At 39.6% G+C, this 24,220-nt stretch overlaps 1 protein-coding gene across 2 annotated transcripts in view; it reads right to left on the reverse strand.

The window, feature by feature from the left end:
* The window catches only part of LAMA4 (laminin subunit alpha 4), a 138,006-nt gene that overhangs the window by 95,292 nt on the left and 18,494 nt on the right, over nt 1-24,220 (reverse strand). For both annotated transcript variants that reach the window (XM_037520257.2, XM_037520256.2), the window contains exons 2-3: nt 9,315-9,416; nt 1,642-1,766 (exon numbers count right to left, since the gene is read on the reverse strand). In XM_037520257.2, coding sequence (XP_037376154.1) covers nt 1,642-1,766; nt 9,315-9,416 — 227 coding nt within the window. The remainder of the gene's footprint in view (nt 1-1,641; nt 1,767-9,314; nt 9,417-24,220) is intronic.

Below are 24,220 nucleotides of genomic sequence, written 5' to 3' on the forward strand. Positions count from 1 at the left end.
TAGCACAGAGTTCCTATAATCATTGGAATTTTCCGAGTGATAAAGCAATCTTTCATTATTCATAATAAGTCCTTTCCAATTGTATTTGAGTTTATGCTAATAAAATGACTCTTGCTAGGTCCCTTAAAAGCTTAAAGATGGGGACTGATCTGCTAGAGGGACCAAGCACATGACTGATTAGAAAGTTAGAGTATTCAACCCCATCCCTCCTTCCATCTCAGGGGAGGAATGAGGGGCTGGAGAGATGGCCGTTCATTATTGTGCCTATGTAATTAAACTTTAATTAAAAAAACCTCTTAAACAACAAAATTTGGGAGCCTCTGGGTTGGTGAACACACTGACTGATTCTTTTTTTTTTTTTAAGATTTATTTATTTATTTATACAAGCACTGGGTACAGTCAGAAGCACAGGAGGGTGACAGAATTCACCAGAGCCAGAGCAGGGAACAGTACAGGCAGACTGATGAAACACACTGTTGAGGGGAGCAGTGGGCGCTGCAGGAGAGGTCTGTCATGCCATGTGGGACCCTCGCCGGTAGCCATGGATGGAACCAGCGCTGCAGAGGCTGTGTGCAGCTTTGCAGCCCGGTGCCCAAAGGCTGCGCCACCAGGGGAGGCCCCACACTGACTGTTGATAGGGTGGTGCACCCTGAGAGTGAGTGCATAGAAGCTCCTCCCTCCTATCCCCTCTCCATACCAAGTCCTATGCACTCTTCAATTTGTCTGGTTTTGTGTTGTATCCTTTATAATAAAACTACAATTGTATGTATAGTGCTTTCCTGATTTCTGTGAGTCATTCTAGAGAATTATTGAACTTGAAGCAGCATTTAGGGAACCTCTGAATTTATAGTTAGCTGGGCAGGATTGTGAGCAACCTGGGGACCCCAGTTTGTATCTGGTGTCTAAAGTCGGATTGAGCCTTAATCTATGAAATCTGCATGAACTCTGGGTCATATAAGTATTGAATTGATTGTCGGACTCCTACTTTATGCCAGAGAATTGAGAACTGGTTAATATTTGGAAACCAAATACTATTACACCAAGTTCCACAATTGTTAACCAATACAATGACTACTTATGAGTTGACTACTGGATTTATACAGATTAGGCACCTGAAAACAATTCCATTGTTTTAATTAAGATGTAAGTCTATTCTTTTTAATTTCTTACTCAGGTCAAAATATTGCGAGATGAGAACTGGTTTACTTGGAAGTCTTCCCTGAGCTGATTGGACTAAGCCTACATTCTGTTTATCTGTATTCTAATTCTGGTTGAAAGCCAGTTTAGCTGCCACATGTAGGAAAATGTCCACACTCTGACAGATGAAACACTACTCCTAGAAATACTAGATTATAACAAGTTTGTTGACATTACCAATCATGATTTCTCTAACTCAAAGAACAGTCAAGAAAGATGAGATTAGTTTTGTTTATAAGACTTGGAAGACTTCATTAACCTTATGATCACTCCAATATTTTGTGAACAGCAAATGCTTAAGCTTCCCTGAAAGTGTATCTTTTCTGGTCTTACCTTGCACCAGCTGCTCAGCTGTAACTGTGGGAAAACCTTAGAACTCTTGATAGTGGAACAAAAGAAGAGGTGGGGGAAGCAGTACAGAGACCACCTTCCTTCAGGACTTACTTGGCCATGTAGGGCAGGGGACAGGGGCATGGCTGACAGAACCGGGGTGTGCCCCTAATAGAATCTCCAATAAAACCATTTAGACATTTCTCACAGTGCTCTCCAGTTGTGTTCCGCTGGCAGTGCTATAAGACAAAAGGACACAAAAGAAATTTTATAGACAGCAAATGAGTATCAAGCAACACTTTAGTCCAAGGAGATGGCAGGCCTGACAGAAGAGAAAGTGTGCTTTGGGACTGGGCAGCACGAAGGAGCCACATGACCTCCTCCACTAGGAGGTATGTACAATGGCAGTTGACTTTATCCTAGACTTTTGTGTGTCCATTAGCATTCTGGGGATACACTTTAGAGTTTGTGTGAAGAGGGGATTATTCATCAGTTACTTATTTCAATTCAAAATGATAATCATAATGATCAAACTCTTGGTGTCCTAGAGCCATTAACTTACTAACTTGGAATAAAGATAAAATGGAAAAAAAAAATCCCCCTGTTGCTTACCCTAAATAAGGGAATAATTTAATAACTTAAGGGCTTGAAGAACATAGTGTGTCAGATTAAAGCATAAGTGGAGTAGAGATAGGTAAAGAATATTCTGCTAATGGCTTCATATCTTGGATAGTAAAGTACAAGAAATAATAAGCTTATTTATTTGTATGATTTTTTTCCATTTGTGATAAAGATAATTAGAAGAAAACCACAAAATAGGCTGATTCTCCTGTTTAGAAAGCTTATTCATCATTTGATATCTACATCAGGCTCCCCAAAGCCTCCCTACCCTCTTCCCTCCTATTGTAACAGGGTGGTCCCCAGGAAAGGGGGAGGTTCCCTGCCCCACCCAAGGGAGGGTGGGAACCTCCCACCCAGGGAACCTCCCCCTTTCCTGGGGACCATCCTATTGTAACAGGGTGGGGAAGGGAACCTCCCCCTTTCCTGGGGACCACCCTGTTACACTCCTGCTACCTACAGTGCACAGTAATCATCTGCCCCAGTTTCAGCATTTCCCCCCCACCCCCCCACAGATAGTAGGAGGCAAAAAATGAGATTGAAACTCAGACAGGCTTGGCGCTACTTTCCTTATTATATTGCATCTCCAGTGGGTAAGAGAAAAGGTCCTTTCCCAAAAGAGTTTTATAATGACTACATTAGAAGGTAACAGACTATTTTATTACCAATGTGAGCTTCAAATGAAGTACACCACACAGTCAGAAGGGAGAAACTTAATGTGGGGAGTAAGCTATTCCTGGTGGAACACTCTGGGTATCTTATCAGCTATCTTTGATCCCTGACTAGAATTATGTTAGCATAGTACCAATTTAGGGCAAGTTCAGACTAACTGACAGATCAGTGAGAAACTGAAAAATAACGTATGATCTGCTGACAACAGATGTTAACATATTTCCTCACAGTTCTTAATACTGTCTTGCCTAAGTCAACCTTCAGTAAATATTTGTTTTAAAAAAATGAAAGAAGAGGTAGGAAAGGGTGAATTAATAAATTACCATATGGAGAAAATAAAGGAAATTAGCATGTATCCTAAATCAGCCCAAAATCGGTGGCAATCTCTCATCCTAGGGAAAACCGATGAGCCTTTGCCAGCGACCAGGAAGAATCTACGGCATAAGCAATCTGGCAGGACTGGGGTCAAATTTGTCCGAGTCCTTGTTGGACAGATGAAGCCCATCTGTGTAGGAGAAAACAAGCCCAGTTTAAGTTGCCAGGCTGTACTTTGTGCTTATAAATATTTGATATGAAATTCCCTAAAAATCATCCATACACATTCTAGGAGGTGGGCAGAGAGAATGCTGGAGGCAGGGGTAAAGCTTTCTAGCTGCTCCATTTCCTTGCTGATCAACTTTTTAAACAAGTCACCCTACCTTTCCAGTTGTCTTTTCCCTATCTGTAAAATGAGGACTTAGGCTAAAGTGCTTGTAAGTTTTCTTCAAACTCTTAATATCTTTTACTTTGAGAGTGCTACTATCTTTTTCCCTTCAATGCTCTGCCATTTAAAAAACAGAAAGCAAAAGTGACAACCAGAAGTCTGTTGCAGCCTGTTTTGTTTTGTTTTAAAGAAAACTAACTCCACTTAAACACGAAAAAGCATTGTGAATTTTTGGTCAGTGGTTAAGAAAACATTTTCTAACCTTGTTAAATACTTGAGCCAGCAGGGACTCAAATTCTATGTTTTCCCATTTCTAATAGTTTGGGAAATTGTCTATATTTTAATGTAAAAATAATGCACTTGATCTAGGTACCAATTTTATAGTTATCAGTAAAGCAGGAAAAAGAAGACTCTGCAACTCAATTTCTTTTTGCTCTTGGAAACCTAATGAGTGTACCTATTTATCAATCACACATGCTTAGTCTTATAAGGATTTACATTGGTTGATTTCTCATTTATATATAATAAAGGAGAGTGTGAAAATCATGAGAAAATACAGTGTCTGTAGAAATTAGAGATATAGTAATTTTTTCTTTTGTGAATGGAGTTTTAGCTAGGCTTTGATTAATAAAAAAATTATTACCCTTTAATATGTTCGATTATTTCCCCTTCTCCATTGTGCTTAGGGTGGGACAGAAGTCCATGTAAATATTAACATCTTTTTAATGATAAAATTGTAACAGGGTGGTACCCGGGAATTAATACAAGAAGCTGTAGAAAATTTGGTCATATATAGTCCAAATGAAAAGAAAAAAAATCCATCCATACTTCACCAGCCAGATATAATTTGTAACAACTTGATGGGATTCTGTCTAGATTTCAATAATAATTTTTCTCATAAGAGCTGAATCTTCTTATTCATACTTGGATTTTTCTGCCCCTAAAATGCTAGCAGAATCTTTTTAATTTTATGTTCAATTATCACTGAGCAGATAAGTGTGTCTGCGTGTGTGTTTTTAAAACGAGTACAGCCCCACAGCTTGCACTTCATTACATGGTGATGTCCACAAACATTTTCAAGTAGGTGGCTCTGTCCCCAAGATTCTTCAACCACACGGTGGGAGTCATTTAATTCAGAGTCTCTGTGATAATAAGAAATAAATACTAGTCTTTGACCCTGCATCTAGCGCAGAACTAAAACCCTTGGATTTCTCTAAATTTTGGGAGCATGAAGTATCTTTTGTAATTTTATTTATTTTTAAATATTTATTTATTTATTTATTTATACAAGAACCAGGGTACAGGCCAGATGCACGGGAGGGCGAGAGGATTTACCAGGGACAGGGGACACAGACTGACGAAATATACTGCTGAGGGGAACAGCCAGCGCCTCAGGTGAGGTCTGCTGTGCCATGTGGGACCCTCACCCACGGGATCGAAGCAGCGCTGCAGAGGCTGCTGACAGCTTCACAGAGCAGGGCTCAGCCTCCTGGCCACCAGGGGAGGCCCTCTTTTGTAATTTTAATGAGGCGCCTGAGGCAGGCATCTAAGGATGGGGGCTGGTTGCCAAAAGAACCAACAAGGGATTAGAGGGATGGGTCTTTCAGTCCAGTCCTCCTGCCCTATAGGGAGAAGAGTGGGACTGGAGTTTGAATCAATCACCAATAACTGACGATTTAATGGCAAGCCTTCATAAAAACCCAGAAAGACAGGGTTCGGTGAGCTCCTGGTTGGTGAATTCATGGAGATGTTGGGAGAGTGACCTGCTAAGAGAAAACCTGGCAGCCCCAGATTCTTTCTCCATGTCTTGCACCTCTTTCTTTTGGATAATTCTGAGTTGTGTATCTAGTGAATGACAGGTTGAGTTGATTAGGACACCCTGCTGGTGTATGAGGATTCCATGGATGTGTGGACAAGATCCCTCCTTCACAGGAATTAAGTAGCAGAACATCTGAACTTAGAATAGTATCTGGCATATATGTAGTGTTTAAAAAATACTCATTGATTAGATAAATGGAATCAATAGATAAATCAATCCTTAATCAAAAGAGAACTGAGGAGCTACATTTGAAGGGTTAGTGTTCCTTTTGTGAAGATATCTATGCTTTTTTGATATGTCTAAATTAGCAGCATAAATTTGTCTGCCCTTTATTTTATTGTTAAATGAACTAAAATCAAGGAACTAAAATCAAGTCTGTAAGTACAAGAATATTGAATTTAAATATTGAATGGAGGAAGAACAGAAACAAAGACAAGACAGAAGCATTAAAAACCTTCAAAATAAAAGCAAAATGGAATGAAATTAAACTAAAGAAAGCCCTTTATTTTTGATTGCTTCTGGAAGGTGAGGAAAATGTGTTAAATTGGAAAACTGTAAGAAGTGATTGAAACTCTGGTGCCCACGGTAAGTTACAATAATGTGCTCATGTAGAGTCACTGCTTCTCTGGACTCCTTAGAGCTGAAAATGAGCTGGGCAGGAGGGTCTGAGCTGAGACACCAGCCTTGCTTGTCCTGTAGGCCAGATAGGGATGCCAAAGGAAACAGAAGAAGATGAGGTTGATTCCAGTTTGACCCCCACCAAAGACAATATGACAAAATAATCTTTCGGAATTGTCAAGCTTTTTCTGCTCCCTCATTTACACTTAATCAAATTCAAGTTATATTCTTGTTATTATCTTTAAAAATTATTTTTTTTACTTTCTTTTGTTAGATTCTTTTTTTTAAGGTTTATATTTATGCATAAGAACTGGGGTACAGGCTAGAGACGCGGGAGGGAGAGAGGATTCAGCAGAGACAGAGCAGGGAGCAGAACAGGCAGATGGACCGAAGTACACCGCTGAGGGGAGCAGAGGACGAGACAGGAGAGATTTGCCCTGCCATGTGGGTAGCTCCCTGGCCAGCCGGGAATCGAACCGGCACTGCAGAAGCTGCAGACAGCTTCACAGTGCTGCGCTCAACCTGCTGCACCACCGGGGAGGCCCTTTAAAAATTAAACTTATAAGATACCTTTATACATATAGATCTGAAGTATAGGATTGTGGGTACATTTTGCTTTGAATTTTATGTATAGCATATATATATAAAATTTATGCCCAATGTAATTTTTTTTTCCATGTGGGTAGAGAGGGGTGGGGGAACCACCCTTAGGATGAGTAGAATGGTTATTTTGTCTTTTAAGATTTTCTCTTTTGGACACATTAATTGCAAGAAAACTGGCAACTTCTCTGAGGGTACATATAAATGTCTACACCCAGCCCATTTCCAAACTTATATTAGAGTCTCCTATGCCCCAGGGGATCTTGAAGGAACCACATCATGACTCTCCCCCTCAGAAACTGGCCTTGCCCTCTTATCCTGGTAAGTGTGGCTTTGTCATTGTTCTCTTTAGGAAACTTGCAGGTAGATTTTTTTCCCCCTTTAATTTATTGCCTAACAGCAATTGACAGGCTTGCCAGTACCTATTGGCTTACATTTTAATAAACCAGATTAACAAAGGGACTATAATTGGTCAAGTTATCAAGTCGTACATTATTAGTTCAAGTGCATCCATAGGATTTTCTTTTCAAATGTCATGGGATTAAAATAACAGGAAACCGGAGATGGAAGAAATAGAAAGGGGTAGATTTTGGCAGCTGTGGGGGCCTACACTGCTACAGAGAACATCCTGGATGTGATGGTTATTTAAGAAGGTGGGGGAAGGGAAAACAGAAACTCCAAGACAAAATAAACAATACAAAGCAATAGCAATGTTTACTGTTTGCCATTAAATTCTCTCAGTCCCTAGGAAAAAAATGCAACTGCTGAGTTTCAAAGAAATGAAAATGCTCTAATTTGCATCTTAATGTAAACACACAGAAAATAATACCACTCACACATCCTGGAGACCACTTATAATCAAAATGATCTGTTTAATAGGTATTATTATACTAATTTTGAGGTAAATAGGTATGCTTAATTAAGTATTCTTATAGTTTATACAAAAATACTCTTGCAGCTTCAGAAAGTCTCTTTTGCCTCATAGGAACTTGAAGAATCTAATTTTCCTGCTAGTTCATGAAGGAAAAAATGATCATAGAGCATAGGTCTTGAAAAAGGCCACCTATGGCTTCCACTGAAGCCACTTCTGGTAGAAATATTTCAGTACCTATTTTCACTCAGTTTTCAATCCATTTGGAGAAAATGGGTGATATGTAACAAGCACTTTTTTTGCTAGAAGGCTTTTTTGTCTCTTCATAAGTCTTTGTCATATTTTACTAAGGGATAATCTTGGAAAACTCATTTCAGTTAAGGAGAAAAATAAGTTTGGGGGTTTGAACACAGAATTACATAGAACACAAGGCCAAAGCTTCCATTTTTATGAGTTATTTGGTTCAAATCTAGTTTCTTTCTTTTTTTTTATCTTTTCTTTCTCTATTTACTAATTTTGATCGATAGACCTATCATAAGTTGTAAAATAGGCTATGAAACAATTGTTTCATTCTCCTGGTTTATGTGGAGTGAAGCCAAACATATGGCAAACTATACTATTACAGAGGAATTTGGATGGATGATTTCCTCCTTGTGTATTATTTGCAACCCCATCACCATTGGTCTATAGCAGGAAACCAGCTGCCTGGAGGGAAGGGAATGTGGTTACCTCCAGGAGTGCTTGCACATTCAGACATAACTCCTTGGGGGCTGGCCACTTACAGTCCTAAGTATCAATAGTTTTGTGAGGTGATTTACAGGAAAGGGTGAAGGGTAACAAAGAGAGCTTAATTAGTAGTCTGTAGCCCACATGTCCATGAAGAATATTTTATTCCCACTTAAGAATCAAAGGTCCAGGGCCTCCACGGTGGCGGTGGCGCAGCAGTTGAGCTCTGGGTTGTGAAGCTGCCCGCGGCCTCTGCAGCACCGGTTCTGTAACAGGGTGGTCCCCAGGAAAGGGGGAGGTTCCAGGTTCCCTGCCCCACCCAAGGAAGGGTGGAGCTGAGCAGGAAGAGGAGAAGCTGCAGAAGAGACTGAGGTAGGAAGCAGGATGGAGCCAGGAGACCTGGAGGAGGCGCATGGAGCCTAGAGACATGAAGAAGCTGCGCTTGTCTTTTGGTCGTGGACGGGGTGACACAGATGTGGGTGAGACCCGTGGGGAGGTGACAATGGCAGCTTTTATCTTGATGTTGATTTTGTTCTTTTCCTTCTGGGCTTGTTTGGTTGTTTCTGATTCTTTTCTGTGGGTCCCCACTGGAAGATGCTTTAGACTTGTGGCAGGCTTTGGGGCCTTGTTCTGGGCCGATCCCATATGGATGGAGTTTTACCCACGAGGGGACGGGTAACTTTGGGTGCTTCATTTAGAAACTAGACTCTTTGCCTTACCTGTATTGTTTCCTAGTTTTTATTAAAGTTCCTTCCCATTAAAGTCTCATATGTTTTGTGTTGATGTGGCGGATGGCAGAACCCATTTAAAATAGACAATAGGCAGGTTTGCGGGGTTTGGGCTGCCCCTCTCCCTGTCCTATAACAGATTGATCCCCGGCAGCTCCCCGGCCACCGGAGGAGGGTCCCACATGGTGCGCAGAACTCTCCTGCCGCCCGCTGCTCCCCTCAGCAGTGTACTTTGGTCCTTCTGCCTGCTCTGCTCCCTGCTCTGGCTCTGGTGAATTCTCTCACCCTCCCGTGCTTCTGACTGTACCCAGTGCTTGTATAAATAAATAAATAAACAAACAAACAAACAAATAAATAAATAAATCTTTAAAAAAAAAAAAAGAATCAAAGGTCCAATGAGATATGGAAAAGTGACAGGTGCCCCCAACCTACCACACAGAATCCGGAGCCATCCAAGCACTCGTTGGAATTACCATTACAGCTGCAGGGCAGGCAATCTCCTGAGTGGGCACGGAACAAGCCAGGGCCACACTTCTGAAACAAACACAACAGAGAGCAGTTCCATTATTGAAAAGATCATTTTTAATCAATAGTTTCTGAGAGAAATATAAGGATATGATTATTAAACTACCAAAACATTCTTTACAAAACATACCAAAATGAACTGTTCAACTACTGCTTAGTGATAGCTGATGTATATTCAATTTTCTTTCTTACAGAATTCCCCCCCTTTCAGGAGAACTGGAAGATGTTTACTTAATATGTCCTATAGTTATAAGGAAGAATAGGAGTCTTTAGGTAACAGTTAGGGAGAAAGTAGTTTTCTCCTATCCAAAGTAAAACACCACAGTTATTACTTTGGAGGTATCATGTTCCCTATAGATACAGACTTATGATTTCAGGAATTTTTGGCTATGGCATAATGAGTTAGAGCTGTGTGTCTTCCATAAACTTGGGCTCTTAAAAAATCTGTCTTTTTCAGATCTTAAAATTTCAAAGGAAGGAGTAAGGAAATGAAGGAGCTCTTGTCACATCCTGTGTGGGTGCTGTTCATATAGTTATTTATCCTCATAACTCTGTGAGGAACACAGATGACAACGATACAGGGCAGCAAGGGGCGCTAAAACTGGCCAAGTACAAAGCCCAAATAGTTTACTAGTCAGTGTCTGAGTTCTTCACCCACACATACAATCGCCAAGACTACTCAGGCTCAGGGAACAACAACAATGGGATTTATTTAACAGACCAGAGAAAAACAGAGTTATGAAAGCCAAAAATGGCCTTTACCTCACCCTAAGCAGTGTCCAGCGTTTTCAATCCTAAACAAAAGTAGTAAAATGGCACTTCCCACCATTGGAGGATGCGCGGCTCCTCTCCCAAACAATAGGTCACGTGTCCAAGATGGAATCTTCCTGCCTATGCTGACCTGGGGCACACAGCAGCCTGACTCTAGGTCAGGTTCCAACTCATGAAATCAGCAGAAGATGCTACAGGAGACGCTCCTGGGGCTTCTGAGATGCTCCAGCACAGAACCAGACAAGCGACACTCAAAACAGCAGCTACATCAGTCAAATGACTCCATAAACAGCAACACTCATGCATCTAGATGCCTGGCTCAGCCTTCACCTCCTCTGCCAGGCTCCAACACCAACAAAACCAGAAAACAGTTTCAGTCACTCGGATACTTGCAAAGCCTCCAAACTTTTCCTTTCTGAGGTTGGCTGCTGGAAGCCTCAACCTTCAGAAGTGCACAACAACCTTCTAGAAGATCAGCAAGTTGGGGTCCAAATCCCGACCCCAAATGCTGAATCCTGAAATGCTGAATGACCCCGTGCCCCCTTCAGCAGTCACTTACATTTTTTATCAGTCGCTCCACCCCACTTTTTAGCATTTTCTCTGGGGCTATCTTTGTCACCAGCAACCCCCTCCAGGAGGGACGACCTGCAACTTGTCTTTTGGTTTCAGCCACTGGTTACAACGGGATATTTAGACCCAGAAGTGCTGTGTGGCTTGTGGTGATATGAAGCCATTTTGCAAATCACTTGTTGAGTGGCACAATGAACTGTCTCCCCAAATACCACCATTGTTTCAGGTGAGAAACTGTGCGGGATTGTTGCTGGTTTATATGTTATGGATAGTGTTTTATATTTTCTTTGGAATGTCTGGATGATGCAAGGCAGAAATGGCTTTACATCCTCCCTGGGTATCTGGGGAAGATTAGTTCCAGGTTTGGTGCTAACACCTAAACCTGCAGATACTCTAGTATCTTATATAAATTAGAGTATCTGCATATAGTCTATGCCCATCCTCACATATACTTTATTTTTTTTTAATGGAGGCATGTTTTATTTATTTATTTGTTTGTTTGTTTTATACATGCACTGGGTAGTCAGAAGCACAGGGGGTGAGAGAATTCACCAGAGCCAGAGCGGGGAGCAGAGCAGGCAGAAGGACCGAAGTACACTGCTGAGGGGAGCAGCGGGCAGCAGGAGAGGTCTGTGCGCCATGTGGGACCCTCCTCCGGTGGCCGGGGAGCAGCCGGGGATCGAACCGGCGCCGCAGAGGCTGTGGGCAGCTTCGCAACCCAGTGATCAACCGCTGCGCCACCGGGGAGGCCCCCTCACATATACTTTAAATCATTTACACATCACTTAGAATGGAAAGGCTAAGTAGTATATTGTTTAGCAAATAATAACCAGGAAAAAAAGTCGGTAGTGCTCAGTTCAGACACAACAATCATAAGCCTACTACAAAGCATGTGTTTTCATCTGAGGTTGGTTGAATCCCTGGATATAGAACCCACAGAAAGGGCTGACTGTATAGGTCTAGAAGTCCACTTCCTGCTTATCAGACAGGGTTATGTCTAAAGAATTGCAGACAGATAAGAATCTGGATTGTTTTCACAAATGGACAGAGTCGATTTCTCATCACTCCTCCCATTGACCCATTGTAGTCCATACAGTCCTGGCTTCTAGGAAATTTTTCATATCTGACTGAGGTCTTGCTGACTGCTATGCAGATCCATTTCCTCTTGTTTTTTTTTTTTTCCTCAGTAAAGAAAGAATAACCAGTATAATAATACCACCAGTTTAGATCCTACAACTAAAATTTACTATATTCCATTTGGAGAAGTTTAATAAAAAATGACTTTTACCAATGAAGAAAAGAAACTGAGAGAAATTAAGACTGAGGAGGACCAGTTTGTAATTTATCATGGGAAGTTTATAGTTCATTGTGAACCTTTTTTTTCTCACTTTCCACAAGGGATCATAAGAGAGGAAATGGTACAAAAATTGTAGTAGAAAGCACTGAACTTACACCATCTAATTTCAAGTTTTTGAATTTTGTTCCAAAGTAAAATATACATGTTTTCATTGTGATACAATGCACAGATAAGTAGGGATATCTACCTGACATCTACCCCGTCCATCCATCCATCCATCCATCCATCCATCCATCCATCCATCCATCTCTACCTACTTATCTCCATCTATCTATCTATCATCTGATATAAAACTACATTTACAAAACATTGATCAACCTTACTCTATGTAATTTACCTTAAACCTCTTTATTTTATTTATAAATATATCCTGGTAATGACACATCAAAGTGATTTGATAATGCATGAGTATGTAGCATCTTGCAGTTCAAAATTAGGAGGATTTCACTTTTAAGAGGAAAGGAAAAGAATATAAAAGAATATAAAGCTTGTTATCAGTTATCTTAGTAACCTCTCAAAAAGTGATTTCTGAGCTCTCTAACTGACCATGTTAGAGACTTCTGGGAAACTACTGCTTCAGTTCTGATGGTGAAGCCAAAGAATCTGTCATTTTATCCATCCTGAGATACAATTGACTTGTAACATTGTGTAAGTTTAAGGTGTACAAAGTGTTGATCTGATATACTTAGTGCCAAAATGATTAACACCATAGCATTAACACCTACATCATGTCACATAATTACCATTTCTTTTTTGTAGTGAGAACATTGAAGACCTAGTATTTTAGCAACTTTTAAGTATATAAAGCAGTATTATTAACTATAATCACCATGCTGTACATTAGATCCCCAAAACCTATTCATCTTATAAACTGGAAGTTTATACTCTTTGGCCAACATCTCCCCATTTCCAAATGCCCCATCACCTGTGCCTCTATTCTGGTTGCTGTTTCTATGAGTTCCAATAAGTGGGGATGAGACTGGAGGTGGATTTAGAGAGGAAAACCACATTGGTGGTGGCAGGGAGTCTGGAAGAGGTGCACATGGGAACTACTTGTACCATCAACCACAGTAAGGACCTTCCTTAGGGTGAATGAAGTTTCAGTAAAGGTGTTTTAAATTGATGTCACTGAAAATCTCTTAGGCATTCCTACATCTGAAGAAGACAAAGGAAATTAAAGATTTTCCTTAGATAAATAAATCATTATGATTACGGCAATGGCTAAATGCTATGTCCCCACTGGCTAAATCGACTCATTTTTTTTTTTTTAAATAAAAACATTGTCACAATACAGAAAAACAAAATAAGCAAAAGAAAAAAATTGTAAATTTTGTATTTCAGAATAGCTTCAGATTTGGTGAAAAATTATGAAGAGTCTGTATTTTTAAAAAGGCCCCTGCAGATTCTGATGTGCAGCCAAGTTTGGAAAAACTGCTTCAAAGGCTCTCTCACAGTGAGTTGTTCCTATTAATTGCTCAATGAATGCTTGTGATTTGAGTGGTTTGGACCAGGATAAGAAATCTGAGGCATACTGTGTGTGCTGTTGGAAACCAATGGTTTATACTGCTAGTTTACCCACTGTTCTCTGCTAGGCCTAGATTTGGTCTCCAGCCTTTCTTACTATGTGCAAAGGTGAAGTCTTCAAGTTACATCAAGTTTAGAAGAGATCGGGTGCATTCAGGGAGGTATGACTGAACATATGCCAACTTTAGGAGACTTCACACTGAGAGTCTGGCATTGTCCACTTACCTGCTGCCCAGGCTAAGCCTCTGATCTTGCTTTTTGAAGTAGACCTCTAGGATTTATTTTTAAGATTTTTTTATTTATGCATAAGAACTGGGGTACAGGTCAGAGATGTGGGGGGTGAGAGAATTCACCAGAGAGAGAGTGGGGAACAGAACAGGCAGATTGACTGAAATACACTACTGAGGGAAGCAGCAGGCGAGACAGGAGAGGTCTGCCTTGCCATGTGAGTATTTCCCTGGCCTGGGATTGAACTCGTGTTGCAGTGGCTGCAGGTAGCTTCATAGGTTGCGTTTAACCCCTTGCACCACCAGGGAGGCTTTAGACCTCTACGATTTTGATTCAACAACTTTTACATTAATTACTGAGGATCAATGTAGAAATCATAAACCACAAACCCAACCAAAACACCTTTTTGAATTTATTTGTTTACAGAGTCAATGCTACTTTCCAAATTAGTATTCTTCAAATTTAACAGCCCACATTATTTGGATTTTAATGTATATAATTATATAATGAATCATTTTTTTCTCCTGTTTCCTGGCAACAATGATGTTAGCTTTAGTTCCAGTTTAGTGAATTCTATCTTTTATTTTAGTAAATGAAAAGTCACTTTACAATTAAATATTATGTAAACTTAGTAGTTAAACCCTTGTGCCTGCCCTCTATTTATGGGTTCTGCCTAATGCTGACTTCCATCTACTTAAAACTTGGGCAGACTTAAGAATCAGACAGCATTAAAAAACCTTCATTATTGGGCCTTCCCTTGTGGTGCAGCGGTTGAGCGCTGGGCTGCGAAGCTGTCTGCAGCCTCTGCAGCGCAGGCAGGTTTAATCCCCGGCTGCCTGCGAGGGTCCCACATGGCGCGCAGACCTCTCCTGCTGTTCTGCTGCACCCTTCAGCAGTGTATTTTCAGTCTGCCTGTTCTGCTCCCCGCTCTGGCTCTGGTGAATTCTCTCACCCTCCCGCACTTCTGACTGTACCCAGTGCATGCATGCATAAATAAATTAATTAAAACAACAACAACAACAAAACCCTTAATTATGGACAAATAGTTCAATTTAATCTACTCACAAAGTAAATTTAACTTTGGCTGGGAAGAAATGACTTTTGAGAATAGAATTTGTTACATGGGTAGGCCTCTCATAGGCCATTTTTTTTTTTTTCTGAGTCTTAATGAAAGAAAGTACCTGGGATGGAAAACAGTCTTAGATTAAGTTATTGATAACTTTTGAGTATACTTTTCTCCAGTAGGGCAGAACATTGTGCGGTTTGTTGATATGTAAAGCTGTAACCAAAATGCTAAAATAAATGCCTTATGTAATGCATTAGCTGAAGTTGACTTCTTGATTAACTACTTGAATATGGAGAGAATTACCCTTCTATCCTCCCTGGGTCTCTATAAACTTTTGTTTGCGTAATCGAAATTCCCCACATTTCAATAGATGAAGTTAATTTTTAGATTTTGACAGTGATTTCACCATCACTTGACTAGGAAAGTGGTTTCAACATTCCTCAGAGGCTTATCCAGTTCAAAGGTATTTCTTCTGGTTGGCATAGAAAAGCAAGGGCATCAGTCAAATATAGTTATGGTGCTGGTTTCCCCTAGTTGGTTCTTAGAGCTATCTTTGTGTTTATTGCCTAGGACCCATGTCTACCAGCCATTGGCCGACTTGCAAAACCACTCCAGCTCTCAAATAAATCACTGATGAAACAGAGACAATGATTTAGGTTCCAAGCATTTCTGAGGTGCACAGAGCTCTCTTGACCATGATTAGGTCAGATCCTTTGATTTTTAGGCTGGAGAGATACTTATCATGTTATTTACATCAAACTAATATGATTATTCCTCAGAATTCTTGGAGTCTGCATGTATTCTTCTGGGTGTAGGAACCACACCTCATTCAAAGATTACAAACTCTTCCTGCCCTTGCACTTGAGCAAATGTTTATTTGAACTTCAATACCAACAGACCCTGACTGTGATAAAGTGTTTACCATACTTGTTAATAAATAACTCTCTTTTTAGTACAAAAGGAACAAACAAGAAAATTTAGAGTCCTACAGTCATAAAAACTTTACTTTTGAAGAGCTGGATTGGGGATGACATGGTTGATTGATACTGATGAATATTTCTTCACTTTTCTCCCTGAAAATTTCAAGCACTTTGGGATTGCTCATTTATGGTAGTGATTGCCACTTATGCAACATAATGGGGCTTTAGTGGTGCCTTTTTCCCTTTAGATTTCCTGAAAAATATCTCCTGCTAACATCTGGTTTTCTGCTCGGGATCCCTTCTCGCGTCACCTCATGTAACCGGCTTGTTCTTTTCACTCTTCGCCTTCCGAGTGATGGTTACACAACATAGACTCTGCCAGAGTTTTTTTTTTTAATATCTGAAAACTGACTCAGTTCTATTTAATTTACTGGGGCAAATGCCATGGACACATTTCCAAGAAAGGAAGAGAGTGAGGACTACAAGGCCTAGCTAGAAGAAGGAGGAGAATAATGACTTCAGAGTTGCAGGCATTTTGGGGGTTTTTATATGACTCCAGAATCACTTAGTTAGGATCAGTGTTGTGAGATAATAGACATCTCTATTATCTTCAATGGGTCTTCATGAATAAGAGCAGCTAATATTTATTGACAGGCACCATGCACTGAGCTGAATGCTTTTTATAGACATTCCAATTTGATCATTACCTTTTAGTGACCCACAGTCTTGAAAAGTCTGACTAAATTACCTTTTCTTTTTACAAGAAGTTGGAGGTTTAATTGTCTATAAATGTTTGATGGCTTCTCTTCAGCGTGCACAGGGAAGGCAGCAGTGCTTCCTTGGGTGGGTTCTCTGGTTGGGGTGTTTCATTGATTTCTGTTGTTGGAATTTGTACTTGCTTCTGTCTTGAGCTTTCCCCTGCACTTCAGTGCTATCCTCACTTTGGATTACCCAAGAAGCTGGTGACTGGCAAAATATATCTTTCTTTCCTTATGCTTGTCATTCATGGGTTTATCCTCACCAAAGAAATGGTATTATCAATTACTAGAAAAGGAGAAATGCATCTCAAACCGCTACTGGACCCAAGTCCTCAGATAAGCTTGCCTCCTCTTTCAATGAGAAAATAGAAGCCACTGGATGGAAAATCTCTTATTTCTCTTCTCCATCTCAAAGTTTACTTTTACGTTGACTCATCCTAATGTCCTCTGGTTACCTCAGAGCAGGTAGTGCTCCTCTTCTGAGGAGACTCACCTTTATCTATGCTCTGGGACCCTCAAACCTGTGGCCTGTTGCTTTACCTAGATTCCTTCTCTTACATATTATTCATCTTTTTGCTCCTCCCAGAGTGGGGGAGAGACAGAGTACAATTAGGTGCTGGGCCCCATGTTGGATAACAGTTCTGGGATAAGATTCTAAGAACACCTTCCCTCAGTTCCACCTCCCCTTCATTTTCCTCCTCTCTTACACAACCAAGTTTCTTGAGTGGAGCATTTCCTTCTTGCTAATCTATGCCCCAATCCATCATCCGACTTCTACCTCCACTGTACCACTGAATCAGCACTGACAAAGCTATGGGATGATGTCTTTGTGGCTTTGCTTTTCCAATCTTGCTTCTTCTCACATCAGTGCTTAACATTGTTGCAATTCCCTCCTTGAATTCTCCTCTCAGTTTGCTTCAGGTTTTTCTCCTGCTTATTTTTTCCAGAAATTTCATTTGGGAGTTGGAGGGAGAGGTTGGGCTGTTCTTCCTCTGATGCATCTGGATGGTTGATCTTCTTCAGGATAATCTCCTTCTCCCTCTTTTCTATCTACATTCCTTGTGTACACATTTTGTGATGTCAACATCTCCCACTTTTGCATACTCCATCTGCAGCTAGTAACTTCCAAATCTATGTTTCTGAGTTTGCTCTTTTAAGCCACATTTGTGTTTCCAAATATCTGTTAGACAATATACCCCAGTTCTATAGGGGCAGAGGTGAATGTGTCCCATGCTGAGCTTATTATACGCTCCCTTCAATCTATTGGTATTTTTTCTTTATATCTATCTCAGTCAATGCTACAGGTTATAGAAAATAAAAGGAAAAAGTAATAGATTTATACGTCTAAATTATGTTAATGTATTTTGCATTAAAGTAATTTTTGAAAATTCTTCCAAAAGAGTGAACTCTACAATTTAAGTACTAAGCTCTATCTCTTCCTTCTCACACTCCTTTGCTATTGTTTATTTCAAATCTATGGTTTAAATGCAGGTAGATGAGTATAACAGAGGTTCTAGTCTCAAGTTCAAAATGAACTTGCACAATTCTGAACTGTTATAAACATATTCTCTGAAGTAATACCTCTGTGTTGGGGTGAACTGTAGGACTCGAAGTAACCAAAATAATTTCTGTGTAGAGCCAATGTTTATTAAAAGTTAAGTAATTGGAATGTGCTAATTTGAAGCTTACATATTTGTTATATTATTCAAACGCAATAGTAACTACAGCAACTGCTTAGAATTTAGACAACAAAAGATTTTTCAGGGAGGAGAATTATGTCATTGACATTGTTCAGAATTGTTGGCTCATGGTGATAATAAAAAGCAGGCTGAGGATTATTAAGTTTTACCACTATTTTAAAATTTTCTACACACAATGCACCCTTCATTGCCTCTATCTGGGTTAAAATGCTCTCACCTCCCACTACCCCTTTATACTGTTACCTTGTAGAATTTACACTCTACTTCTGAGTTATTTTCTAAGATAATTCTTCCTTGTTTCCCAAACCACTCTTTAGTTCAAGATCTTCCTATTTTTTTCTTAGATTATTACAATTACTTCCACTCTGCTCTCTTTGTTGTTAGACTGTCTTTCTTCTAGCCCACTCTTTATTACCAGAAGTGATTTTTTAAAACCTTATCATACTATTTTTCTGCATCTGACCTCCCAATGGCTTTTCATTCATTGCCTACATGAGTAAACAAATTTCCTTTGCATGGCTTAATAAGCTTCTCTTTTACAATCGAACCCTAACCTATCTCTTTAGTTAGTTAAATCACCTGTTCTCTCTTTCCCCTACCAAATTTACCATTTTTTTGCCCACTCTGACTTTGCACATACTGTTCACTAGGCACCTTTCCCCCCTCTATCTCCTTTGATCTCAGTTTCATAGTTAGTTGTGCTTCCTCTATGCTCACATGGCACTTTACACATAACCTCATTAAAGCACATGGAACATGATATTATAATTTTAATGTTCACCCCTGCCTCTCTGAAGCCACTGTCAGTTCCTTGTAAACAGAAACCATCTTACTTATCTTTGTATCCTCATCTCCTACCATAGTAATTAGCAAATATATACTGAAAATATGTTAGTTTAAAAAATGGATTTGAGTCAAGTAAGAGAAAATTGTGCAAAAACTTTGGACAGCAATTTGGCAAATATTACAAGTCACAATTTCTAATCATGAATGAATCTTTTAAAGATAATATTGAAGAAGAAAAGCAAATTGCTGAATAGAAATAGTATAATATTCAGAATGCATTAAACATGCAAAATAATACTTGTAATAAATTACATATATGCATTCTTATGTGCCTATGAAGAAAACTATGAATAGAAATGAATTTTGACCATTTGAAAAGCAAAAATAAACAAACGGAACTAAAAACTTCTACACAGCAAGAGAAACTTTCATTACATTGAAAAGACACCCTACTGAATGGGAGAAGATATTCACATATCATGTGTTTGATAAAGAGTTATATCTGAAATACATAAAGAACTCATAAAACTCAAAAACAACAAGAAGGAAACAAACAACCTGATTAAGAAATATGCAGAAAACCTGAACAGATACTTTCCCAAAGAAGATACATTGATGGCTAGCAGACATAAAAAAATGTCCATGATCTCTTATTATTAGGGAAATATGAATCAAAAATAACAACATTACCCCATACCTGTAAGAAAGAATAGCAAAGACAAGAAGCAGGTGTTCAAGAAGATATGGAGAGAAGGGCACCCTTGTGCACTCTTGCTCGGAATGTAAATTGGTAGAGCCATTATGGATAGCAGTGTGGGGATTCCTCAAAAAATTAAAAATAGAAATTCCATACAATCCAGTTATCCCACTTCTGGATATTTACCATTTACCTGAAAATGTAAAAACACTTATTCAAATGTAATATACATGTATACATGTATATCCCACCATGTTTATTGCAGTACTATTCACAATAGCCATGAGCTGGAATAAACCTACGTGCCCATCGACAAATGACTGGATGAAGAAGATGTGGCATATATACACAATGCAACACTGCTCAGCTATTAAAAAGGGATGAAATTCTGCATTTGCAATAGCATGGATGGACCCAGAAGATACCATGCATGGTGAAATAAGCCAACAGAAAAAGACAATCATTATATGATTTCACTCATGTGATATGTAGAGGAACCAAAAAATAAAGCAAAGCAAAACAAACCCAAATGAACTAACTAAAACAAAAACAAACTTTTAGACTATTTTAGACCAAATTAGGGTTACCAGAGAAAAAGGATAAGGGGATGGATAAATTGGCTAAAATGGGGTCAACTCTGTGACTAAGGATAGGATTAGCCTTTCGTGATGAACTTAATGTAATATGTACAGATATTGATTTATAATGGTACATCTGAAACAAATTTACATAAACTTGTATAATGCAATTTTACTTCAATAAAATCTAAAATGCACAGATACACAAAATCAATCAATCTCATTTGTTTAAAAGTAAAGGAAGGGAATGAGATTGAGGAAGGGATATGGGTTTCAACTCCATTTAGCAATATCTTATTTCTTAAGCACATGGAGGGGATACAAATGCACATGAGGGAATGAAAGAAGAAAGAAAAAGGGGAAAGAGAAATGAAAGGAAAAAAAAAATCCCACTTAGGTTGGCTGGATCCTGGACTTCCATGTCTCGACCTAGTAAGGTCTCAAAAACATCATCTCTAGGAAGTGACTAATGCAGTCTTGACAATAGATGGTGTATAATTTCCCTAACTTCCTTGTTATTCACTTTATGTACCAGTATTACACACAGTTAAAAAAATAAGCATAAGAACATTCCTTACTTAATTTGTTCTTCCTTTGTTTTTCATCTTACAATGAGCAGCTGCCTCATCCCACGTGGAAGGCTTTCACATGTCTGTAAATCTCTCCACTAAAGCACACATGCTTTTAGATGTGTCTCAAATGTTTGAATGGCTACTTAATATGATTTCCACTAATGAATTCATTCAAGTACAGTAAAGCTATATGTACTAGGCTGCCTGTATCACTGGAGAATGTTTAGGGTGTTAATTTATTCTATTTGTGACTATTTTATCTAAGGCAAAGGTAAAAGATTCATTTTTTTTCTTTTTCTTTAAAGATTTATTTATTCATGCATGCAAGAACCGGGGCACAGGCCAGATGTGCGGGAGGGTGAGAGGATTCACCAGAGACAGAGCGGGGAACAGAACAGGCAGACTGATGAAATACACTGCTGAGGGGAGCAGTGGGCGAGACAGGAGAGGTCTGCCCCGCCAAGCATGTAGCTCCTCAGCTGGCCGAGGTCGAACCCATGCGCAGAGGCTGTGGACAGCTTCACAGTGCTGCGCTCAACCACCTGTGCCACCAGGGAGGCCCCCGGTAAAAGATTCTTAAAATAGTGCACAATATTTTCACTTTGAAATGACTGAGAAACTAAAAGGTTAAAGTCCAAGTTAAAGTTTACAGGCTAGTTTTCTGTTTTAAGAGGGGAGTAGGGTTTCAAACTCAAAGAGCCCTCCCTCATCAGGGCCCAAAAAGCTAATAACAGGAGCCACAACTATCTGTGCCTTTTATTAGCAGAACATTACAGAGTCACCCACAAGCTCTGGCTAAAGGCTGCCTTTTCTAGCCTGGAGCTGAAAAGGGGGAATATGGAAAGATTTTGGAATGTTTCAAAACAAATGAAGCTGAATTGTGAAATGTAAGATCTGGTGTAATCTATTTGCCATTATTCCCTTACATGAAAGTCAAATAATTTATGAATTAATACCACAGACTGCAGTAAATACTTTTGGAAAGGGTTCCCCCACCAGAAAGGAAATGGAAAAGTCATGAATTTCAAAAGAAGAGTTGTCACTGATTTAGTCAGTTAGTCAGGGGCCCAGCAGGAAACAGAATTAATTTCAGAGGGTTCAAATGATGAGAAAGAAGGCACTAGAATGGAAGGATGGTTTACAGAAGTGTAGGCAAGTTAAAGTAGTAAGGAAGGAAGGGCAGGGAGAGAAAAGGCCTACATCTCCTAAGACCAAAGGAGCAAAGAAAGTTTTTTGTGCTAACCCAGGTAGAGGCTAGCGCTGTGGCAGAGGGCACCATGGGTACTGAAGTGTTGGGGGACCACAGCTTCTACCCAAGAGGCAATGCTAGTAGAAAGGAAAGAGGACAGACCTGCCCTGCCTCTTCTCCCATCTGGCTCAGCCAGGGACCTGAAGGTTGTGCCCTGCAGGTATCGGCCTCAGGAGGTGAAGCAGAAGAGGTAGGCAGGCCGTAGCCTCTGGAGCTGCCCATTGTGGGGAGGTAGGAGGCAGGTGCAGAATAACCTAACAGAGCCTCATTTTCAGGGGTGTGGCTAGAGAAGGACCTTAAGCAGCAACAGGAAATAACTGACCTGCCAGCTCTTTATCAGGGACAGTTCAGTGGTCCAGAAGTGTGAGTGACAAGTGACCGACATTCTTTCTCAAGCTCAAGGGAAAGTACTCTATAAGTTGCCTTTATCAAATCTTTGAATGCATATTAAAAATTTTAATTTACTAATTAGGATGGTTTTAAACCCTCAAATAGAAGCAAAGTCAGCTTTTGTTAGAAAATTATTAAATGTGATCCCAAAATTATTATAACTGCATAAACTGAGCTAGAACTAGACCAAAGACTTGAGATTATTTATATCCAGGTTCTTTTCACTCACACCTACCAATGAGGGGAGCAGTGCCTCCCTCATGTGTTTCCTGCTTTCTCAGATAGGCCTGTTCCTCAACCTTCCTCAGAAATGAGCCTCTGAAAACAGGCCAAACCATAACCACATCTGTCATCTCTTCTAACATCCTGAATTCAACTTTACATTTCATATAACTTTAATCAGTTCTTGGGTGACAATTCTTTTTGTTGAAATGGAAGGGTATTTTTAGTTGTAATTATTCTAAACATTAATTTGGGGTCACAAAAGATTTCAAAGTGGTCCCATTTGGGGCTGTTGTCAGGAAACAACATGGCTATCATTGCCTCTTACAAGACATTTTTGGAATAGTTTGTATCAGACTGAAAAGAGCTAACAAATTGAATTCTATCTATCTGGGGGCTGAAATTGTGTTATCTGAAGAAGGGTGACAATTTACACATTTGGACTCTTCTATCATAATTTAGAACAGTCTAAAATAAGTGACATGTCTCTCTTGTTCAGTAGATGGAACATATTTTCAGGGACTCCAAATAGATAAGAGTTTGTATTCGAAAGTGGGATTTCTTTCAAGTAATCAGTTTTGATAGGTTTCTCAAGGTAATTGCAGTTAATTTAAATCAAGGAACTTAAGAGTGTACTACAGGTGGGAGAAATACTTCCATTCAAATGTATTTTACTTTTTCTTCCTATTCCTTTCACAACCTAAAAATCAATAATCTGCCCTACAACTCTGCCTGCCCAGTAACATGTTCATTCATATCATTAGAATTTATACCCAAAATTGTCAGAATAAGATAAAAATCTACTTTTTGGCATTTTAAGAAATGCACATGTGCGTCTATGCTGAAGTCCCCACTTGTCAGCTATGCATCTGGCAGCATTTAGTAAATCTTTGTTGAGTGAATGAATGAATGAATGTCTCCTTCAAATATTCTTGCATTTAGGATACAACTGGCTTCTACATGTCTTCTACATGATTTGTCTTGCATTGATGTGATACAGTACAACTTACTCCTTGTAGCAGGCATAATTCCCTATAGTTGTGTCTTTTGGAGACCACTGAGAGCAGTGGAAAGCATGAGATCATCTGGATTCCAGTTCCAGTTTTACCACCAAGGTTGACCTTGCCCGGGTTACTAACTCTAGATCTCAGTTTTCCTTTCAAAAAAAAAATGGGGGTGATTGTCACCTTATCTACTAGACTGGTTGTGAAGGTCAACTAATATTATACATTTAAAATGCAATAGAAGGGCATGGAAAGGTTATTGGCTATTAGTTTTCTCCCTTCCTTTTGCATGTGCCTATGCCAGGGCTATCTATTTTAACTAGTAGCTCTTCAGGGAGCTGTAACTTTATGGCACACAGATCAGCAATGACTCTTGAAATTATTGCTTTCTTGTATTTCTTTCCCAGAAGACTTAACTCCC

The sequence above is a fragment of the Talpa occidentalis genome, unplaced genomic scaffold (assembly GCF_014898055.3).
Source record: "Talpa occidentalis isolate TD23 unplaced genomic scaffold, MPIMG_talOcc4v2.1 talOcc4.2, whole genome shotgun sequence".
Taxonomy (NCBI): Eukaryota; Metazoa; Chordata; class Mammalia; order Eulipotyphla; family Talpidae; genus Talpa; species Talpa occidentalis.